This window comes from Rhizoctonia solani, chromosome 4 (assembly GCF_016906535.1).
Source record: "Rhizoctonia solani chromosome 4, complete sequence".
In the NCBI taxonomy this organism is placed as follows: Eukaryota; Fungi; Basidiomycota; class Agaricomycetes; order Cantharellales; family Ceratobasidiaceae; genus Rhizoctonia; species Rhizoctonia solani.
Genome location: NC_057373.1, coordinates 1,209,861 through 1,228,048, shown reverse-complemented (window position 1 = coordinate 1,228,048; position 18,188 = coordinate 1,209,861). Strand labels below are relative to the sequence as shown.

Below are 18,188 nucleotides of genomic sequence, written 5' to 3'. Positions count from 1 at the left end.
ACAGAGCATTATTAAGAATGCGAGACTTCGGTTCGAGAGGCGCGATCGCGGCCACGTGAAAGACTGCTCTCCTTGGGCGGAGGCAAGGGTGCATCAGATTTGACAGGGCTATCGGTCAAACTCGGCGTGGATGAATGCGCTACAAATAGAACATCACATCAGTTTTCATTCCTAATCTCACAACGCACGTTTGCTCAAAACTTACAGTTGCCAACCCATGAATCCGGCCGAGCAACTCGGGGAGGTGCCAACGTTTGGTTATGATCTTGTTCGCTCCCCGATGCCAGATTTCCACGACTCCCCCAAGACGAACCTTGAGCAAAGTCCAAACCCATGTCGTGACGCCCGCTTAACGCATAATTAAACAATTCGGGGCCAGGGGCTGGGGCATCATCAGTCCCACGCGGTCGCGAGCGTGAGGGCTGTGCGGTGCACCACGGTTCCCGGACGCATAGTAGGATGAACGTCTACTGGGGTCATAGGTCGAATTGCGATTTCCCGGGTTCGGCGCGCCGAGGTGCGAGGTACGCTGGTTGAGCATAACCGAGTTGGGACGAGCTATCCTGGCCTGAGAGTCGAGGCGGACTTGTGCTTGCGAAGGAGGGCGTGGAACTGACAAATTCGACGGAGATTGCGAACGAGAGCCGAGAGGGGACCGGCGCCTCCCAAGTTCATCGTCGTTGGGAACAAGGGCCGATCCTGTCAAACTGTTGTCAGGTGAGTCCTCTCGCCCAGGGGCACGAGAAGGATCGCTGCTGCGCCGTCCAACCTCGTCGACTTTGATATCGGTCGATGGCGTGTTGCTGCGCAAACTTGGTGAAATGAGATTTGATCCAGAGCCATGGCGCATCATCATACTAGGGGGTCGACTGAAGTCCGAAGGAGACTCCTTGTACATAGATACGCACGCGAATGGTAGCCCAACCCTGTCTCCCGCGGAGGAGGCAAGGGCGTGTCTTTGTTCTTGTACCTGCGCTTGTAGCATCTAAAGAGCTGAAATGCAACGAGGCCAAGGAGGATAACTCCAAAGCCTGTAAATATACCAATGAGGATCTTTGTTCTATGCGAGTCGGCTTGCCGTTCCTCGGCAGGGTCATAGGGCACAACCGTCGGGAATACAGACGAGGCCGATGTGATTGTCGTTGTTCTATGTCGGCGAGTGGATGAGCGTGAAGTGGTTGTAGGCACGATACTTGTTGAAGCTATGGCGCTCGTAACGGGAGCCGTCGGGACTTGTGAAGTTACGGGAACCGACATGTGCTGGCTGTGGTCCCGGCGTAAGTTAGATTAAAACCACGGCGAGAGGAAGAAGTGAGCTCGCTGGTATTCAGAAGCTATATGGAAGCCCACATACACTTGGCAATCTCACGCTGCTGTGTTGGATGAGCACGAAACGAGGCCTATTCAGTGTACACAGGCCTTGGAGTAATCTGTGCGAGCAGCCATGTTAGACGCCTTGTGTTGGGGGCGGGCAGTGCATAACCTCCGACATACCCCTCGTCCAAAAATAGTAATACGCCCAGGGCTGACTCGTCCTTATCAGCGTCGATAGGGGGATGTATGTGGGCGAGAGGAGGTGAGGGCCGGGTATAAGTCAACGAGTGTCGAGGGTCGGAGAAAGGACGAGGAAAGTGTTCAGCAAGACCGCATAGAAAAGGAGTCCCCTGGCGTCATTCAAACCTTCCGAAGGAACCATTCCACCTTATTTCAAACATCCGTCCCTGACTGTGCCGCTGACATCAGCCCCCGCACTATATAAGTCACCGCCCAAATTTTTGGCATTCCCAATGTCTTTACCGGCCTCGGATTAGAGTCGCTTGTTGTCTGCAAAAATTCTACTCAAGGACTAGCAGGCGCTATCGAGGTCGCAGACTAACGCCATACCTTCATCGATGCGATTGTTGACTGGAGCAAGCGCGCAGAGTCGACATGGCGACATCCACCACCCTGATGTGATGTAGATAGATTTTATCTAGATTTACTTGTAAATACATGTCATTCCCAACTATCCCGCAGTTTAAATCCCGCCCATCGGGCGCCACACTTACTTACGTCTACACGCTCAGACCCATTCAATTGAAGCATTTTCTCCAGCACAATCTCGGTTCGATCTGGATAATGTAAAAATGCGGCGGCCTCGCTACCTGCTCACGACTGGATTCAACTAAATTTACTTTCAAAAGAAATATATTCCCAGATCCGTGTCACCGTGTAAATATACAAAGGTATCCTTATTCGCCCGATTACGAGTCCTGAACATAATTGCCTTGTTCCGACATATGTGCGATCAGCAACTGCCGGCCCGAAATTGAGATTGTACTTACCTGGAAATACGCCCTGCTGTCCGTTCAAACGTCCGGTCCACCAGTCTTCGGAACTGGCCGTCCGTTCAACAACTTCAATTCTATCACCCACTCTGAAGCTCAAGTCCCCATCAGCCTGAAGGCAAGGGCTAGTATTAGCATGCAAATACGGAGAATTAAATAGACACTACTCACCTGCGCGACAAAGTCATATAATGCAACAACGTATTGCACAGGCGGGGCAGAGCTCGGCTTGGGTTTGAGAGGCGGAGGTGGTGGAGGCGCCTTCTTTCCAATTACAGCCACGTTAGAGTTGGGTGCTGGTGGTGTATAAGGAGGTGGGGCAGCAGAGGAAGAGGCAGCTCCAGGTGGTGGAGGCGGTGCTTTTTTGCCGGCCAAAGAGCTCATTGTGGAAGCCGTCGAAGGCGCCCGACGCACAGATCCACCTGCAGACAAGGTGCCCGAACCACCCGAGGCAAGCCTATTCGTTTGCACCATCTTGGCTACGTAACGTTTAATAGACACTTAGCGCTGCGGCCGAGACACTACGTCAATGATGGCTCTCACCTGTCGACACCATGCGCTTGGTGATTGTGAGCGCCTCGATTCGCTCAATAGCATCTGTTGTTCGGGAGTGATACGAATTTTCAATATCGGCTACGGTCCCATTGGTCTCGTATTTCCCCGATGCGAATTGTTGGAGCTTTTCAAGCATGAGATAAAATATATTCAGCCTAGGACCGTGAGATGAGTTCCAGCTCTACATGGGCGTTTAATACTTACTGCATATAGAAGAATGAATGGAACAGAGGATCTATAAATTGGGTGGCCATGATCATAAACCGAGGCAGGTCGGCTTTCATGGCATTGTTGATCATTTCATACTCGTTTACAGCCATCTCAAAGTCTTGTTCCAACTATGGTATAAAATGAAATTAGGGTATCACTAAAATAAGCACCACAACTGACGCACCTTGAATAAATTCTTCTCGTCATTCAAAGTTTTCTCCTTTTTCTCCCTAAGCTTGGTCAAAGAGTTGTTGTGTCTATCGTAGTCCAACAGCTATAGTACAAATTTAGTTGGATATCAACGTCAAAGTTGTTTGACGTACCTTGTGATCCGTTTGGTGATACCCTTTCGAATACCCTTCATGATAGTCTGCAACTCCTTTACAGGCCCTACAATCCTCGACTCGATCAATTCGAGCTCGGGGGATAGAGTTTGCCTGAGTTCCTCCATGTCAGCCTGGTAGGCGGTCACATTTCGCACGGTATCCTCGGCCTCGGGATGTCGGCCAATAAGGTCATACTCTCCAGCAATTGGATGGAACAGATTGGAGAAATGAGTCGCAAAGTTGGCGCCGGATGTCAATAGGGCTAAATTCCACAAATTCAGCGCCCGAGATCAAACCCAGCCATATACGATACGCACCAATAACTGAATCACTAAACACCTTGGCATCCTTCAACAGCTTATCCGTCGACTGTTCGATACTCGTAAACTTGCGATTCAAGTCATCAAACACCGGATCGGACGACTCTAGAAATCGGGAGGTTAGATACGTGTGAGTTTCGGCAATCCGGTTTCCCCTAATACATTCTTGACTCACTCTTGGACATGCCGATCCTCGAAGTCATCAGATGCGGTGTCCTATGGTCCGTGTGTCCGGAGATCAGCCATGGGCAAAGGTGGGGCGGGAGCACTGGCACACGCACCGCGCAAACGCCTTGGAGATGCCCTTCATGATGGTGGGATGCTGGTGGTCTTGGGGAAGTGTACGTCTACTCTATATAGGGAACCGAGGTAATTTAAGAGACGGAGGCTACGGAGGCTGCGGTAGCCTGTGCTAGTTGGTGGTGGTGGTCGAGTACTGACGAGAATGTGGCCGGCGTAAGGTGCCGAGCCCGCCGAGTACTGGTCTCAAGTCGGCCCAATCGGATGACGTACAGGATTTGTTCCATGTGAGACATCTGTCCGAGTCTAAAATCTATATAGATCTACTTGAATAAATGCAGATTTAATTTTGTTTCTGTTCTACAACTATAGTACATGATTAACTTATAATGCAGGTGGAGATGAGACGTGGCACGAAACGACAGCGAAAGGATGCAAAAAGGATGAGGAGAGCGAAAGCGAAAGCGATGTCAAACTTTCAGATCATACTGAAACGGCATTCTTTTCAGACCAGACGGGCTGAGCGTGGACCCAAGGTGGAGAAGGAGGCGCCCGTAGTTCGCTGGGAAGTTTCTTCAAACCGTTCGCCTGTTTAAGTATCCAGAACGAGGCTAAGCAAAAAGATGTACCATTAGCCGCTAGCTCCGAAAGGCCAAACACGACCAACCCGAAACTCACCGATGATAATGCCGGCCATGTTCGCACCACAGGGTGTGATCTCCAGAAACTCTTTCTTGCTGAGGATGGCCGCCGGCCCGAACCGTTGATGATATCGAGCAAGCATGATCGTCTCAGATACGTTGTTCAGCGCAAGACGAAGCTAAGGAGAAAAGACACCGGTGATCAGCACATCAGACCGGCCTCAGCTCCCAAGAACAAGCACTCACGACCAAATCTCGCCCGCGAATCTCCCAGAGGTACTTCCTTCCTCGAAAGTGCATCGTCATACCACTAATTTTGCAGATCCATCAGTATCTCGAGCACATGGGGTTTAAATGACCGAGGGCCGGATAGCGCACGGTGTGGACTCACCTCCCGCCCGGAGACGGCTGTAGAAAATCGCTCACAGGGACCGACTTCTCGTCTACATAGATACAATCGTTGACCCAGTCAATTTCGCATAGTAGCCGGCCATCGCGTCCGTCGTAGATAGTGGATTCATCTCCGCGGACACCAACGATGTATGCGGGAGGACTCGCTCCGTCAGTGTTGGTCAAGATGGCAGAGCCAGCAGTGGGCATTTCGTTGATAACGAGCCTAGACAAGGAAACACGACGCGTCAATACACTGTCACTTATGTCTCACTTGCACGCGACGTACTTCATTGTGAATGTGTGTGGAGAAAGGTACAGATACAAGCGGGGTAGGGGCCTGGCTGAAAGTCCAGTCAACTAGGAAGTATTTATATATGATGGATACAGTGTGAGTGAATACAGCGCAATCAATTGCAGGTTGAAAAGCAAAGGGGAGGGTGGGATACTCCGGTCAAGCATACTCCGGCCGGTTTTAAAACTCAGTGCGGACACAGGACAACACCACCACGAGGCCCAGATTAGAAGGCTCGTCCGGAGGAGTCGACAAACAGAGAAGGCTCCAATCTGCAGTGGCTCGGCATGCCGAGCCCCTTGGGTTGCGCCCCCAAGTCGATCACGCAACAGGTCCGAAATCAAAACTATGAAATTTACCGCATGTGGAAGAGCGCGCTTACCCATATATGCGCATTAAATATCGTCTAGACCCTCGCTGATAGGGATGTACCAAACTAGATGACAAGCCCATGGCGTCCGGGTTATTTGATGCTCCCAATTCAACGTGTGCTTGGCGGGATCGAACTATCTTTAGGGAACCCACCGAATGACGCACAAGGTGTCGGAACACCCTGCCCAGTTCAATCTACTGTCATTGAGGCTGGCCAAGAGCACACAAGAAACATTCAACACGCCCCGAACAAGCTTTTTTTTTTTTTTTTTACACGGCTCGTCGCACAGCGCAAGAAGTTTCGTTGCACTTCGGCGCAGTATGATGGAGAGATGGCTGAGCACTAAATTTGAATTCGTTAGAAAACGCGTTAGTGCGTGTTGCTCCAACCCCCTTGTTTTTTTACATTTAATCTACGAGGTCGCGTGCTAATAATAGCCCCTATTACTTCAAAGGCACACAATGCATTCAGTCCGAATCTACGATGGCCCTGGCAAACGTAGATACACCTTGCGCGCTACTTGCCACGATGAGCTGGAAGCCAGCACAAACCAGAGGCGTTCATCGACCACGTAGCTGTCAGCTGAGCGGTGCGATCTCTAGTCTGCGTCCCGCATATCACCGAATATATGATGCTCTTCTATCAGAGCGCGTTGAGATCGGAGAACGCACTTGCGTGCAAATCTATAGGGCGCTCTCAAGCTTTAGTGCTGTTCTCGATCATATGGCGACAATCACTGCTCCAACTACGGTCCAACCGCACATGGGTGCCTCCCAGGACGCCGCAGCAACAGCAAATCGAAAACATAGTTCAATGAATTCAACAACCCCAACTCAATGTGTATACAACCTAATCCTTCTACACTATCTACTAAACTGACCATATATGTAAAAAAAAATCCCTCCATAAAAGTTCCTCGACAGCGATTAAAACATAACAAATGCGAACAGCGAGCGAGCGAGAACATGTACGAAAAAAAAGAGTTTTGGGTTGCACAGAGTCAATGCCACAGTGTCATAAGCGAGAGGTGCGAAATTAAAGACAGAGTTTATTACGCCTGCCGTCTCCTAGACGGCCTGGATCGTACCGCGTTCAACCGTTCCTCTTCGGCCTGGAGATTAGATCGGTCGACCGTGTGGACATAGTATGTTCCTGTGACCCAGTTAGATCTGAACCTTTCCAAATCGCGTATAAGCTTACCGGTTGTATTCGACCACGATACGGCCCCGGCCGTCCAATCACGTTCCTCCACCTTTAGGATCGCCTGGGGGGACGATATCGTGCGTTCGGTGATTTTGAACCCGCGGTCAAGGAAACACTTGAGGGAGACGATTTGGGTGCCATCACGTGCATCAAGGAACAAGCAGGTCAGGCGCTCATTTACTGCAAGGGAGCGAAAATCATTCGTTAATTCGTGTCTAGCGTGGGATGACGTATAGATATGCTCACACAACTCTTCAAACACGAAATTGTTGACGAGTATGACATCGGCCTTTCTGATCCACTCTACAACCTCCTGAGACTCGAGCATATCACCCTCAATATGGTTATATTCGGAGCAACAGAGGTCCCACATTTCGAGACGGTGATTGAATTCGCGTTCGTGGTCCTTGGCGATGGACGCGGCAGGGGGACTAAGCTCGACACCATATGATGTGCACCCGGATTGGAGCGATGCCTGCATTAGGGTTTGTGCGACACCAGAGCCCAAATCGACAAAGACCTTGCCCGGGCCAAGCCCACAGCGGTGGACGACTTCCGAAATGAAGCTAACTTATAAGGTTAGATACGAATAGCCGAGCCAGTAGAATACTCACGGTTGCATAAGTTCGCCATAGACTCCACTCGTCCACTGCTTGTATCTGATGAGCTCGCGCATGCGTGGACCAACGCCGCGCTGATAGCCCTCTTCGCACACACGCTTCCACACCGGAGGAGGAATACCAGTCCATTTGGCCCGAATATGCTGCTGCATCTTGGGCCGAAGTGCCCGTATGTGTCCGTTGAGAGTGGCGAGGGCCTGCAAAAACTGGGGACCATCTTTGGCGTTGCGTGCTCGGATTAGACGCCTGTAAAGGGGCATGTCTTGGTCAGAAGATTCGTTCTCTGGGGAAAGTTCCCTCGACTTTCGACCGGGGGAGTGCGGGTGACCAGAGGAAGAGGCGTGCGAGGAAGGATCGGAGGAAACGACCGAGGTGGGAATGGTATAGCCTATTCGGGCACGATCTGCGTCATCCATATAGGTTCCGGCTATGGTATCTATTGTTAGGAAGAGATCCTTTAAAGGCTGGTAGTCGTCATGGTCAAATGCGTCAACGAGCGCATAGACTTCGGTTGAATTGTTCCCTGGGTATTCGAGCTCTGCAGACGGGATATGGTTTGGGCCGACTTTCCAGGCGGGATCGTCGGGATCTTGGGGATTATTGAACCCTAAAGACTTGTGAGCACAGTTCAGACCGGTGAGTAGGGACATACATGGACGGTAGCCTTTCCATTTTGGGCGTATAATATCAATGGACTGGATGTGCTTGCCGGTAGCTACCTGGGATGGCTCCGAGTGTTCCGAGGCGAGTGGAGGGTCTCGCCACCACTTTTCAACAGGGAGCGTGCATTCAAGTGCTCCCATACGTTCGGAGCCAACACATCGCTCTCGTGTCCGAGATCTATTGCGAACGGTGGCGTCTGAGAGTGGGGCAGACTCTTCCCGTAGACGCTGTACGCGGTTTTCCTTTGGCGCATTATTTGCTCGTTTCTTTCGCACTGTCTTTGGCTTCGGCTTCGGCTTTGTCAGCTGCTCACTGGGCTCTCGCTTGCGTTTTTTGGCGGCAGTGGTAGTGGTAGTGGGGATGTCGAGTGAGGGAGCGGGGGATGTTGCAGACGAGTCGGGGTCCGGATGTGTCAGCGGCCGTAGTAGATCATCGACGGTCTTGCTGGTCCCAAGAACAGGATGCACGGGAGGCGTAATTATCGATAGCATTAAGATTCCGAGCGAGGGACAGTCGAGGTTGTGGAGAGAAGTATAGCGGCTGCCAACTCCCAACCGGGAACTAAGAGCAGTGTAAACACATCCAAACATTCCATCCACATCGCCTATCCCAATGATGCATTGTCAGCCAATCTCTGGCCTTGGGTCCAGTGTTCGACGCGTCACAGCAACCGTTGCAGCTTGAGTCTGACCTGTTTCATCCATTCATCCGTCCTTTTTGGTCGTTTTAACTCGCCGGCCTTGACCTTGTTTTGGTCATGTGCATCCCACGTGACCTATCTCCCTTCTACACACACCTTGACATGGACGACGACCGCACCCTGTACATCGCTGCCCACAATGGCCCCGCATTGTCTTCCATGGTACCCCTTGATACGGTACCGACCGACCACCGATAGTCATCGACAATGGTCAGTTTCCACATATACTCCGCCCGGCGCTTCACTCGGCTCACTTGACCAGGCGCGACCAAGTTTCGCTATGGCTTTGCGGGCTCTGAGAGCGGTCCATACTCCTGGCTCAACTCATCTTCTCGATACAGAGAAAGGAAGACCAATAAACCCATTCTGTTGTTTGGACACTCTACCAATTTGGATGCGACTTCCCGGGCTCAGTCCAAGCAGCCTTATGAGGGCGACTTGTTGTTGAACTTTGATGCGTTAGTACGTGCTTTATGTCGCTTGGTGCTTAATGATCCAAACTTGGCACAGGAAAACGCGTTTGATCATGCATTTATTCATTTGGGAATTGATACCGACACTGTTGAGCATCCGATATTCATGACGGAAAGACTGGCCAGTCCGTTACATAGCAGGGCTTGTAAGTCGTCTCTGTCATTTGATCACTTGTGCTAACTTAGATGTATCAAGTAACTTCTGAACTGCTATTCGAGGCATACAGTGCACCTTCTGTAGCATACGGCATCGATTCCCTCATGTCTCTATATCACAACACTGGCACACCCAACCAGGCTCTCATGGACTCTCTCGTCGTGTCATTCAATACTTCTTCCACCAGCGTGATCCCGGTTTGCGGTGGTCGTGCGTTACTCGGACATGCTCGACGGTACGTATGTGCTCTTTCTAAGACTGGTTTCAGACCTTATCCCTGGTCGGTGATATAGCATACCATACGGCGGTTCTCAAGCATCTGAACTCTTGTTAAAACTTGCCCAAGTCAAGTACCCTAGCTTTCCCGCCAAGGTCACCAAGGAACAGTGCACGGTGAGTCACCAATATTTCAGCTCCCATTCGACCCTAATGCCTTTTTTTCAGACAATCCTACATAAACTATGTGAAGTTGCACCAGACTACAACGAAAAGTTGCGCGAGCTTGCAGATCCGGAGAAAATGCAAGAAGCCGACCGAATCGTTCAGTTTCCATACGTTGCTCCTGTGAGTCGTTATCCCCCCCCCCCTTCAGCATCGCTGAAACGCATTGACTCTGATGTGTCATAGAACGAAACCGAAAAAACAGAAGAGGAACTTGCAAGGCAAGCCGAAAAGAAACGTGAGGCTGGTCGAAGGTTACAAGAAATGGCGACCCAAAAGCGACTTGAAAAGCTTGCTCAAAAGGAGAAGGACCTGGAAGACTTGCAGGCCTTGAGGGAGTGGAAATTCAAGGAGAAGAAGTCGGACTTTATGGTGAGCTGTACGTTGGGTTCTGGACTACACGGGTTGCTAACCAGGATGGATAAAGTACCGACTTAGGATGGAAGGATTGGATGGTGAAGAAATGCTCGAGAGCACAATCAAGAAATTGGATAATGACATTAAGAAAGCACGCAAAAAGGATGCGGGAGAGTTAGAAGAAGAACCAGTGTGTCCTTTTTTGCCTGTTTTGCCTTGACTCGGGACTGATTCTTCATAGCAGCAAGAAGAGCCTGTCTTTCCCTTGCTCGATGTCCCCGACGCAGATGTACGTTCCAAAACCCGCCCTCTTATCCCATGAGTAACCCCCTCATCCACCCCCACCAGCTCGACGAAGACGAAATCAAGGAGAAACGGCGCCAAAAACTCCTTAAAGCAGGGTACGAAGCCCGCCTCAAGGCACGTAAAGAGAAAGAAGCAGCCCGCCGAGAAAAAGAAGAAGAGGAGCGCCGCGAACTCGAGGAACGCACAAGCGATCCGGTTGGGTGGGCGTCCAAGCTCAAAGAGGACCACGAGGTGGGTGTGTCGATCCAAAGATACCCTGACGTGCCAAGCTGATAGTATTGAGGTAGCTGCTCGTTGACAAGCTCAAGCTACGGGAGAAGCGCAAGGCCGCCTTGGCTGATCGAAAGAGCACAGCAAATATGAATAGGATGAAGAGTATTGCTAATTTGGCGAGTGACGAACCTGCGACCAAGAAGCGAAAAAAGGGAGGGAACAGTATGTCATTTCGTGGAGGGAGCTTGCGTCTGGAGTGTTCTTACTATTTGACTCTAGGCGATATGTTCGGAGCTAATGACGAGGACTGGGCGATTTATCGTAAAATCGTGAGTCGCGCCCCACACTAGTGGGGGAACTGTCCTGACATCATTCGAAGAACATTGCGGTCGAATCCTCGGATGAAGAGGATGACTTGCAGCAACTTGCTGTTATTGAATCCAAGCTGTTGCAACATGATCCGGACTTTACGCCTGCCCACACCTACGCCTCACTCAAACACCAAAAATCAGCTCTCCTCAGTGCGTATAGACCGTCGTACGATCAGGCCGAGTTGGATCCAAACCCGGGCACAACCACTCGCTCGCGGGACATCGAGGGCGCGCACCGACTGCATTTGAACGTCGAGAGGTGGCGTGTACCCGAGGTGTGGTTCCAACCTGGGACAGCGGGAATCGACGCCGCGGGGTTGGGCGAAGTCATGGCGAGCCTGTTACCGCACACACGCTGTGGGCGAATTTTCATCACCGGTGCACCCGCATTGACGCGTGGAATGCGCGAGCGTGTCGAGACATGTATTCGACCACTGCTAGACCCCGATATGCCTGTGACAGCGCTCCAGGCCAAGGATCCCGAATTGGATGCGTGGCGAGGTATGAGCCAATTCGCGAGCACGGAAGAATTCAAGACGGCCGTTATCACCAAGGCTGAGTATGAAGAGTGGGGCGGGGAGAGGATCCGACGGTGGTGGGGCGGGAATTGGAACAATGCATTCTAGAATTAATTCGACTTGTAACTCTGCATCGCTCTCTTTTAACGCAGCAGGATTTAACCCTTGGAATAATAACAGAAAAGAAAGAAAATTATCCGGGATACAGGCTACACTCAACAAGGCTACTAGCACCGCATACAAAAAGTGCAGATACAACGTCGTTACGAGTCGTCACGTCCTTATTCATTTCATGTCTAGCAACAACCCCCTGCTGCCTGACTGCCGCCGGCAGCATTGACCTTGACAGCACCCTCGGTAGCTCCGCCCGCCTGACCGGCGTCAGGTTGAGAATCGATCAAACGGGTCTTGATGTCCCTATTTATATTCCGAGCGTTAGCATGACTTTTCCGAAACGGACAATATGTAAAAGACCCACCGTGCCAGTGCGAAAAAGGCATCTTCGACACCCTCATTGGCTTTGGCACTGGTCTCCATGAATTTGATTCCTAATTCATCAGCCAGTGCGCGACCTGAATTATTATTAATTTTACGTCTTCCAAAACGTTTTCCTCAGAACATACCCTGCTCTTCCGTAATAGCCTTCTTATCTACCCAGTCCGACTTGTTGCCAATCAGGATTTTATTGACACCCTCGGATGCGTGCTGCTCGACATTAGCGTGCCACGTACGAATGTCTATGCACGGAATAAACTTGGTTAATAAAAGAAGACGTGATCGCGTGGATACGTGACTTACTATTAAAGGATTTTTCATCCGTGACATCGTAGACGAGCAGGATACCCATAGCACCCCGGTAGTATGCGGTGGTGATGGTCCGGAATCGCTCTTGCCCGGCGGTATCCCACTACATTATAAACGTTAATATAGTGTGGGCTAGGCTGTGCAATGGTCTTACGATCTGTAATTTGATACGCTTGCCGTCTAGTTCAATGGTACGAATCTTGAAGTCGATACCAATGGTCGTGATAAAGGACGGAGTCCATGCATCGTCGCAGAAACGGAGCAAGAGACAAGACTTGCCGACACCTAGGGGGGTATAAGCCCAAAAAACTATCTACCGCGTGTATTCGCGTACCAGAATCTCCAATGAGCAAGAGCTAAAACACATTTCAGCCATTTTTTCACAAAGAAATGACAATTTAGTATACCTTGATAAGAAAATCGTAATGAGGGGGAGGCATGGTGACTAGGGTGAGTGAAGAGGCGTTAAATTAGAAACAAGACGCGCAAAGTAAGAATTAAGAGAGACGCTACAGAATGTAAGTAGTTGCTTGAGAGCGAGCGAGGCCATTTTATACTCACAGGAGGCTTTCGGATACACCGGCTGATGGTGGTGTGGGATGTAGGCTCCTTGCAGCCGCCTGGAGACCACGGTCTACCGGCGCTTAGCTATATTAGTCAAAATCGCCCCATTCACCCCGCGTGATAATTGACCAAACCATCATGCGCAAGCTCGATCGTATCGCTGCTCCTTTTACGCCTCGCTTTGCTGACCTCAAGCGCAGCCTTGTTACACCCGAAGATGAGAATAAATTGACAGAATCATGGAACAAGCTGCTCGTCGCGCTCAAGGACCGTACCGAAGAAATCAAAAAGACCGGCTCCCCTGTGAGTGTTTGTTTGGTTGGTCCGAACGCATAGACTCACCTATCTTCTTAGATCGTCCCTCAAGTCGAGTTCAGCGAACTATCCTCGCTCGAGCCCTCCAAGTTGGAAGAGATCAAACGTACAGGTTGCGTGGTCATACATGGGGTGATCGATGAAGCCACGGCGGCCGGCTATAAAGGCAAGCTAGAAGAATATATCCGGTCAAACCCCGAAGCTCGGGGTTTTCCACCTGAAAATAAGCAATTCTTTGAGCTATAGTGAGTAGTCTCCAAACACGTTCTTATCAATCGATGCCTTACCTTATCGTAGCTGGTCAGAGTCTCAGCTCCAAGCACGATCCCATCCAAATGTACTTTCCGCCGCCGGTTGGCTCAACTCACTGTTCCACACTCAAGAGACTTCAGCTGTTAGTTTATCGACGCCGCTAATGTATGCGGATCGATTCCGAATTCGGAAACCGGGTGTTCAGTGGACCATCCATTCGCCCCATGTGGACGGTATGAGTTATCTCATATATACCGCATATACGTGCTGAATCCCTCGCTTAGGCGGAAGTATTGAGCGTTGGGAGGATCCTGCACTTAGGAAATGCTTTGAAAACATCCTCGGTGGTGATTGGGAGAAACATGACCCTTATGACCTGACGTATCGGCTCGATGGAAATAGCGATATGTACAATCGCCCTAACCAAGTAAGCACGTCGAATTCACATCTGATCGTTGTTTGACACCACAACCTTCAGTGCTCCGTATTCCGTACTTGGCAAGGATGGCTAGCCATGTCGTAGGTGCTTCAATTTTATTACAACTAAAATAGGCTAAATGTGTTTAGTTCGACGGGGCCAGGAGAAGGGACTATCAGATTCTTCCCAGACTTGACTTTGTCCACCGCATATATCATGCTCCGGCCATTCTTTAAACCTCTTGATGGGAACGTCAACAAGTAAGTGAGACAGGTTCGAGCACCAAATTAAACTAAACTATGTGTAGCATTAACCCCTCCAATTGGAAGATTGATGTTGGTGGTTCGCCAAACTTTGAAGGCGTACAACGAGAACTAGATCCTGATGGAACTGAGACCTTCAGATCTATCCAACTGAACAATGAGTCACACCCACATCTGGCCTTGGACCACACTATGACTAGTGTTCCCAAGGTGAATCCGGGAGACATGGTGGGTTTAAATTATATGCGCCACATTTACTACTCATACAGGTTCCTCCGCTCAGGTATTTTGGCACTGTGACTTGATCCATTCGGTTGAAAGTACTCACTCTGGCACGCAAGACTCATCTGTTATGTACATCCCCGCAGTCCCGTACGTGTTCTAGTTACGTCCTCTGATACCGTTATTAATGCATTTGTCCAGTGTGACCACCGCAAACGCGGCATATGTTGCCCGCCAACGCGACACATTCCTCGTTGGAATGCCGCCGCCAGATTTCCCCCAATATCCTGACACTGGAGAGAGCAAATTTGTCTCCAAAGGACTACCCGAACATATCCAGAGCGCCGAAGGTCAGAGTTCAATGGGCCTAAAGCCGTTTAGCACATCTCTTCCCTCCTTGAAGTTCGGAGAGAAAGATGTGCTCAATAAAGCAAATGCATTATTTGGTCTTGCTACATGATTATACTAGTGATTACGTTTTCAAGTTTCAGGCTATAACCTGGTTATAAAAAATACAAATGAATTCTTCGAAGTCCAAGAACCACTAAGCGCCGTACTTCATGATCTCTCGGCACTCTGCATCCGAACCACTACAAATCCTCTACACATACCTCCCTACCACACGCATTCATTCTTAAAATGTCTACAGAAACTAGCTCTTCGACTCGAAAAAAATTTACCATCGGCTCTCGGGCCTCAAAGCTCGCTCAGGTCCAGGCCGAAAGCGTCCGAGACTCACTGACTGCACTTCATCCCGACAAAACATTCGATATACTCTATATGACTACTGAGGGCGACAAAAATCAATCACAGGCCCTTTATCTTCTTGGAGGGAAAGCGCTATGGACGAAGGAGCTCGAAGTTTCACTATTTGACCGACAAGTAGATATGATCGTGCATTGTCTAAAGGACGTCCCGACTTTACTACCGGAAGGTGGAGAGATCGGTGCAATTTTGGAACGCGAGGATCCTAGAGATTCTCTGGTTGTGAAAGAGGGCCTATCTTACAAGTCACTTGAAGAATTACCCGATGGCAGCGTGATTGGAACGAGTAGCGTGAGACGAGTAGCTCAATTGAAGAAGAGCTTTCCCAACTTAGTGTTTAACGATGTGGTAAGTACAGGAAGCATGAGCCCCGAAAGTCTCTAACGTTTTACAGAGAGGAAATCTGTTGGTAATTTAAAGCTGTATCTAATTGAGAGGGTCTGATCTTTCATATCTAGCAATACTCGACTCAGCAAACTCGATGATCCTAAAGGACCCTTTACCGCCATCGTCTTAGCACGTGCAGGGCTAGTGCGACTAGGACTTGAGTCCCGAATTACATGCGACATCGAGGCTCCTACACTCCTCTACGCGGTTGGCCAAGGCGCTCTCGCAGTTGAAACCAGGTCGAATGACCCGGAGACCCAAGAGCTGCTGACTCAATTGGAAGATTGGCGAACGGCATGGTCGTGTCGAGCAGAGCGTGCATGCTTGCGAGTGTTGGAGGGCGGCTGCAGTGTACCGGTCGGGGTCAATAGCTTACTAGAGGAGCATGAAGACGATGCTGTTGGGCAGTCAGGAGCAGAGGCCGGGAGCAACAGCGAAGGAGTCCAAGCAGAAAGCTCCAAGTCGGCACCTCGAGCATCCAAACTCACCTTGACTGGAACAGTGACATCTCTCGACGGGTCCAAGCACGTTCATCATACTATCACAACCGTAGTGTCATCGGCGGAAGAGGCAGAAGACGTGGGGAAAGGTGTCGCCAAAGCGCTGATTGTGAATGGAGCGAAGGATATCCTTGAAGAAATCAATCGCGAACGAGAGTCAAGGGTTCAGCGAGAGCGTCAGCAAGACGCAGAGCGAGCACTGCGCCCCGAAGAACTCGAGACGGATGACCTTAAACGAAAGACGCCAACGAATCAGTCTGGTGCAAATGCGCCCGGTGATAAGGAAGTAGAGGTCGTACAAGGCGAATGACGTGAGATGCATAATAACGAGGATAAACACTGATGTCACACCAATGACAAATAAATTGTGCAAAATGATTTATAGTGATCTCTCACGGATAACCACCGTTTGACCATCACGCCAACCCTTGGCTACTATTGGCACTTAGCCACCCTTACTGCCGTCGCGCCTGTCATCTTTATTGTCTTTCAAACATCTGCGATGGTCAGCTCACATGCACCTCAACCCCCTATTGTGCACTCGTTCAGTACGAGCAGCGCCTTGATCGATTCATTGGCTGAATTCATCATCAAAGCTCAAACTGAAGCAATAGAAAAAAGGAACAAATTTACTATTGCTCTGTCGGGTGGGTCCTTGCCCAAAATGCTCAAAGGGCTTATTGGCCGCAGAGATGTTCCGTGGGATAAGTGGTATGTATATATATATCGATAATCTGGCTGGTGGCTAATTATCGTGTAGGTATGTCTACTTTGCCGACGAACGCCTAGTTCCGCTGGGCCACGAAGACTCAAATTATTCCTTGTGCGACAAAGAGTTCCTATCTCATGTACCCATTCCCCGTACCAACATTCATACTATCGATGAGAAGCTCCTGGATGATGCTGAAGAGGCCGCAGATGCCTACGAAAAGATCCTTATCCGAGAGTTTGCCCAGAAGGACTCTGCTCGCTTCCCTGTATTTGATCTGATTTTGCTGGGAATGGGTCCTGACGGGCATACATGCTCACTTTTCCCTGGTCATGAGCTGCTCAACGAGACTGATCGCTGGATCGCCCCCATCGAAGATTCTCCAAAGCCGCCTCCACGCCGTGTTACTTTTACATTCCCAGTCTTGAATCATGCTGCCAAAGTTTCGTTTGTTGCCACTGGCGAAGGAAAACAGGAGATGCTACAGCGCATTCTCGATCATCCAGAGCAAGGCCTTCCGTGCTCTCGCGTCCTCCCTCTGGCTCCAGGGCAGGTCTACTGGTTCGTGGATGATGCAGCGTCCGCCCGTGTGCAGTACAAAAAGACCCAGTTCAAGTTGTGATTTCGTTATTACTACCATGTATAGTTGTTCCTCTGATGTTTGCTTCGTGTATGCGTTTGAATCATAATTACCAATTGAGGTATCTACACACAAATCCTTAGGTTCATGCAGAGGATGTTGTAGTATGGTTGCCCAGCTGGTCTGGGTAACTTACGAGCTCCCAAAAAATAAATTAAGTTTGGGGCTGGGCAAAGCCTTGGGACATATAATCAAGTCGCTGTACTGATTCGCACTGTGGTACTCACGATGCGGAACTTGACCCAGAATCATACTATTGGCTATGCTGTGAACGAGAACCACCAGTGACCACAAGGCGCATCCATCTGCTTATTTCCCCCTTGTATACCTCCTATCCGATAAAAACGAGTGACCAGGATGGGCTCGAACCCGCGTCCAATTCCATGGAACGGGACAGAAGATCAGTGTCATCCGTGGATTAGCAATTACTAACTATACGACGTCAACGAGTTCAGAAGCGAAAGCCCCGGTCTGGCACCTTAGACCGCTCGGCTACTTCACCGTGTTTGAGGGGGCGGAACGGGATATTTGTCAATCGTCCCATATCTTATCGACTATATAAGTGTGATACGTAAATTCATAATCACAAGCCGACTTACGATATCTACGTTTCAATTGACGAAATTGCTTTCCAGGCGCCCCAACTCAAC

At 50.0% G+C, this 18,188-nt stretch overlaps 7 protein-coding genes across 7 annotated transcripts; 2 read left to right on the top strand and 5 right to left on the bottom strand.

The window, feature by feature from the left end:
- Window positions 1–11: 11 nt before the first annotated feature.
- Window positions 12–1,257, bottom strand: RhiXN_00391 (actin-associated protein; the record flags this gene model as incomplete). The annotated part of the gene is made up of 4 exons (XM_043320210.1): window positions 12–139; window positions 206–382; window positions 436–869; window positions 926–1,257. The coding sequence occupies 4 exons, from the start codon at window positions 1,255–1,257 to the stop codon at window positions 12–14; spliced, it is 1,071 nt and encodes a 356-aa protein (XP_043179222.1).
- Window positions 1,258–2,243: 986 nt separating this feature from the next.
- RhiXN_00390 (BAR adaptor protein) lies at window positions 2,244–4,048 on the bottom strand (the record flags this gene model as incomplete). Its single annotated transcript, XM_043320209.1, has 10 exons — window positions 2,244–2,266; window positions 2,325–2,439; window positions 2,499–2,806; window positions 2,871–3,037; window positions 3,087–3,220; window positions 3,277–3,349; window positions 3,416–3,680; window positions 3,736–3,843; window positions 3,914–3,954; window positions 4,020–4,048. The coding sequence occupies 10 exons, from the start codon at window positions 4,046–4,048 to the stop codon at window positions 2,244–2,246; spliced, it is 1,263 nt and encodes a 420-aa protein (XP_043179221.1).
- Window positions 4,049–4,461: 413 nt separating this feature from the next.
- RhiXN_00389 (uncharacterized protein) lies at window positions 4,462–5,219 on the bottom strand (the record flags this gene model as incomplete). The annotated part of the gene is made up of 4 exons (XM_043320208.1): window positions 4,462–4,589; window positions 4,657–4,798; window positions 4,866–4,929; window positions 5,011–5,219. 4 exons carry the CDS (start codon window positions 5,217–5,219, stop codon window positions 4,462–4,464), a joined length of 543 nt encoding a protein of 180 aa, XP_043179220.1.
- Window positions 5,220–6,728: 1,509 nt separating this feature from the next.
- RhiXN_00388 (histone-lysine N-methyltransferase) lies at window positions 6,729–8,654 on the bottom strand (the record flags this gene model as incomplete). The annotated part of the gene is made up of 5 exons (XM_043320207.1): window positions 6,729–6,829; window positions 6,878–7,060; window positions 7,127–7,446; window positions 7,495–8,107; window positions 8,153–8,654. 5 exons carry the CDS (start codon window positions 8,652–8,654, stop codon window positions 6,729–6,731), a joined length of 1,719 nt encoding a protein of 572 aa, XP_043179219.1.
- Window positions 8,655–8,965: 311 nt separating this feature from the next.
- Window positions 8,966–11,807, top strand: RhiXN_00387 (actin; the record flags this gene model as incomplete). The annotated part of the gene is made up of 13 exons (XM_043320206.1): window positions 8,966–9,040; window positions 9,137–9,325; window positions 9,374–9,482; window positions 9,533–9,728; window positions 9,787–9,886; window positions 9,938–10,057; window positions 10,121–10,306; window positions 10,362–10,481; window positions 10,533–10,580; window positions 10,640–10,828; window positions 10,885–11,032; window positions 11,090–11,139; window positions 11,190–11,807. The coding sequence occupies 13 exons, from the start codon at window positions 8,966–8,968 to the stop codon at window positions 11,805–11,807; spliced, it is 2,148 nt and encodes a 715-aa protein (XP_043179218.1).
- Window positions 11,808–11,995: 188 nt separating this feature from the next.
- On the bottom strand, window positions 11,996–12,943 carry RhiXN_00386 (Ras-related protein Rab-8A; the record flags this gene model as incomplete). Its single annotated transcript, XM_043320205.1, has 7 exons — window positions 11,996–12,116; window positions 12,178–12,271; window positions 12,323–12,436; window positions 12,498–12,606; window positions 12,658–12,788; window positions 12,838–12,859; window positions 12,911–12,943. 7 exons carry the CDS (start codon window positions 12,941–12,943, stop codon window positions 11,996–11,998), a joined length of 624 nt encoding a protein of 207 aa, XP_043179217.1.
- A 262-nt stretch (window positions 12,944–13,205) lies between these two features.
- Window positions 13,206–17,520, top strand: RhiXN_00385 (hydroxymethylglutaryl-CoA synthase; the record flags this gene model as incomplete). The annotated part of the gene is made up of 14 exons (XM_043320204.1): window positions 13,206–13,370; window positions 13,422–13,627; window positions 13,680–13,867; window positions 13,919–14,061; window positions 14,113–14,153; window positions 14,202–14,312; window positions 14,360–14,543; window positions 14,599–14,687; window positions 14,739–14,887; window positions 15,187–15,650; window positions 15,697–15,707; window positions 15,761–16,464; window positions 16,639–16,900; window positions 16,950–17,520. 14 exons carry the CDS (start codon window positions 13,206–13,208, stop codon window positions 17,518–17,520), a joined length of 3,288 nt encoding a protein of 1,095 aa, XP_043179216.1.
- Window positions 17,521–18,188: the final 668 nt, after the last annotated feature.